We start from the raw sequence: 3,472 nt of genomic DNA on the forward strand, positions 1-3,472 counted from the left end.
CTTCATTGGCATTTTAAAATAATTTTTAGGAGTCTGAAAATGCCGTGGTGATGTGTGAAGTCACCATTTGGGTTTCTCTACGTACCTGAAAGTCTGCGAGGTCAGGAAACGGGCCGTTTTTCACTTTATATTTGCCTCATGGTCACAGGGTCTTAGTAAATGCTGGTCGAATACATGCGTAGCAGAGATTAGGTGTCACTCCAGTAATATGAAAAGAATTCTGAATCCTTTCTTTTTATTTTAAAATATATTACTGTATCAGCTTCACCGGAGGAAATAAAAGGGTTCAACTTTGTCAAATGAAGAGTGGGATTTTCTGAATCCTAATAACGTCAAGCATGTTCCTTTGTACTTACGCACACTTAGACTTTCTGTTGAGGGAGCAAGTCCGGAGAGTTGTGTTTTGTGAGTGGAGGTGTGAGTGTGAGCAGCGTGTCACCCTTGTGTACATTGCAGGTGTGATGTGGGCCATCACGCCACCCAGAGACTGGCCTGTGTCTCTTTGCAAGTGTGTGTCTGATTATACCCTAGAGCCAAATATAAACATTTTTGGATTAGCTATTTATATAATGACCTGGCCCATAAATAAATGCATCTCTCTTTCCTCTGTTAACATAGATAAGTGTAAATTAGTTTGTCTTATTTGGGTCCACGGCAGGTCAGCAGTCATTGCTCACTTCTCGTCCTTTACTTTTTGGGTTCTCTGGACAGGTCGAGGATGTCAAAGATGCAACCCTGAGTTCTTCCTAGCTGGCCGGCAGCCGTGCACCAATGACATGGCCAGAAGCAATTCTGTTGGCCAGGACAGCTGTCAGGACTCGGAGGGTGACATGATCTTTCCTGCAGAGAGCAGTTGTGCCCCACTTCAGGGATGCGATGGAGAAGCGAGGTTGGGCGCGTCAGGGTCTCCCGTGCCCACCAGGAAGCGGTCTCGGTCCTTTGAGGAAGACGGTAATCAGGCTACTGGGGCCAGCCAGTGGGATGGAGTTGCTAAGAAAACCCCACGGCATCATCCGTCCCTGCCATGCACAAGGCCTAAGGAAGCGCGGCAGGAAGTGGAGGACTGCGGGTCACAGCTCTCTGCAGAGTCTGGAGAAACCGACCAGGACGTCGGGGACGTTGGTCCTGATCCCGAGCCTGACGAGTACTATGGGCTTCTTGGGACCTTGCCCTGCCAGGAAGCGCCGAGCCACATCTGCAGCCTGCCCAGCGAGGTCCTGAGGCACGTGTTCGCCTTCCTCCCGGTGGAGGACCTCTACTGGAACCTGAGCTTGGTGTGCCACCTGTGGAGGGAGATCATCCGCGACCCGCTGGTGAGTGCAGTGCTCGGAGTCAAAGGGCACCGTCCCTAAAAGCACATAAAATAATGTACGCTTCTGACCAGAGGGTCTGTTCAGAAATGGCGGTTTCCGCTTGCCTTCAGAACGCCGTCCAAACTGCTTAGAGACGCTCACGGCCTCACGTCTGCGCCACCCCGATACCCAGCCTCAGCACATCCTCCCTGTGTCCTGCCTGCCCGCTGTGATTGCTCTAATTCCCCACCCCGCCTGGAGGGCCCCGCACATCTCTGTGACACCCGACCTGTTCTTCAGGGCTTAGCTCTTACTACCTGGTCCTTCCATTTCAGCCCACTGGAGTTAATCGTGTTCTCTGCTGTGTGCTACTACAGCAATTTACACCTCTCCTACGGGATTTATCACATCCTTTATTACGGTTTTCCTCCCCACTTTAAATTATTCGCTTGGGCTTTGCTTTTTTTTTTCTAGTTTGTTGAGGTGTAAAGTTAGGCTGTGGATTTTGGATCTTCTTTTTCAATGTGAGCGTTTATGGCTCTGAACTCCCCTCTGTGCACTGCATTCCTTGCATCCCACGAGTTCCGGGATGTGGTGTTTTCATTTTCATTAGTCTCAAGGCATTTTCTAATTTTCCTTGTGATGTTTTTCTTTGACCCATTGGCTGTTTTAAGTGTGTTGTTAAATTCTCGTGTCTTTGTGGATTTCCCAGTTTTCCTTCTACTGATTTCTAGTTTCATTCCATAGGGATTGAAAAAGACACTTTGTATAATCTCAGTCTTTTTGAATTTGTAAGACTTGTTTTGTGGACTAACATCCTGGGGACAGTTTCATGTGCACTGAAAGAATGTATATTCTGCAGTTGTTGGGTGGAATACTCTGTGTGTGTGTGTGTGTGTGTGTGTGTGTGTGTGTGTGTGTGTGTGTGTGTGTGTGTGTCAGATCCAGTTAGTCTGTAGTATTCCTCAAGTCCTGTTTCCTTGTTCATCCTCTGTCTGGTTGTTCCATCCATTATGGAAATTGGGCTGTTGAAGTCTCCTGCTGTTATTGTGTTGCTACCTGTTTCTTCCTCAGTTCTGTCAATACTTGCCTCATATATTTAGTAGCTCTGATATTTGGTGCATATGTTTTTATAATTATTGTATCTTCTTGGTGAACTGCCCCTTTTATCATTATGTATTGTCTTTCTTTGTCTCTGTAGCAGTGTTTGCCTTAAAGTCGTTTCGTCTGATGTTAGCATAGCCCAGCTCTCATTTTATTCTCATTGAAACTCTGAGCTACTAGTGTGCTGATATTTCAGACTGGGAAACCGTACTAGCTTTTCCCAAATTGTATAACAAGTTAGTGTTAGAACCAGGACCAAGACCCAGTTCTCCTGGTTTCTAACCAAAATTTGCATTATATTTCTGCCTGATTTGCACAGCTTTTGAATCGTGAGCTGTCATTGCTTTTCAGTTGTTGGAAGGTTATCTATGTGTTTGTGGCTCAGTCTGCTTTCTAATAGCCGTTGCCCGCGTGTTATTTTGGATTTCTTGAACCATGTAGTTCATTCCTTGGAAGAAGCTGTACCATCGATACCTGATGAACGAGGAGCAAGCCGTGAGCAGAGTGGACGGCATCCTGTTGAACTGCGGCATAGAAAAGGAGTCGGACTTGTGCGTGCTGAACCTCATACGGTGAGCCGCTTTTCTCCGCAGGGGAGGCAGATTTCGAAGTCCTTCCCCGCACGTCGGGGCTTGTGATCGTCCTTCTCACGGACTCTTCTGTGAATGTGTTGCAGATACATAGCCACCACTAAGTGCTCCCCAAGCGTAGACCCTGAGAGGGTGCTGTGGAGCCTGAGGGACCACCCCCTGCTTCCCGAGGCCGAGGCGTGCGTGCGTCAACACCTGCCCGACCTCTACGTTGCTGCTGGGGTACGTTAAGAGGCCACGGGAGGAGGTGGCATCTTTTTTCACTGGGAGAGAGTATATTGGTGATTAAGTTCAGCTGGGGGCTACTTTATTTTGAAAATCTTTAATCTGAACACTTAGAAGCATCAATCTTGTCATTGGAGAAATAAAGGCCATATAATTATGGATTATTAGATTTAGAAGGAGTTTTTTAAAAAATTTAATCTGATTTCCCTTCCGTTGAGGAATCATCTCTAAAGTATTTCTGAAAGGTGGTCATTTAGCCTC

At 46.9% G+C, this 3,472-nt stretch overlaps 1 protein-coding gene across 1 annotated transcript in view; it reads left to right on the forward strand.

Annotated features, from left to right (window-relative positions):
* FBXO18 (F-box protein, helicase, 18) overlaps positions 1-3,472 on the forward strand; it is a 45,913-nt gene that overhangs the window by 23,897 nt on the left and 18,544 nt on the right. Inside the window, exons 4-6 of the mRNA XM_012664904.1 lie at positions 712-1,313; positions 2,838-2,968; positions 3,073-3,212. Of these exons, the coding sequence (XP_012520358.1) occupies positions 712-1,313; positions 2,838-2,968; positions 3,073-3,212 (873 nt within the window). The remainder of the gene's footprint in view (positions 1-711; positions 1,314-2,837; positions 2,969-3,072; positions 3,213-3,472) is intronic.

The sequence above is a fragment of the Propithecus coquereli genome, unplaced genomic scaffold, assembly GCF_000956105.1.
Source record: "Propithecus coquereli isolate 6110/MARCELLA unplaced genomic scaffold, Pcoq_1.0 Scaffold94, whole genome shotgun sequence".
In the NCBI taxonomy this organism is placed as follows: Eukaryota; Metazoa; Chordata; class Mammalia; order Primates; family Indriidae; genus Propithecus; species Propithecus coquereli.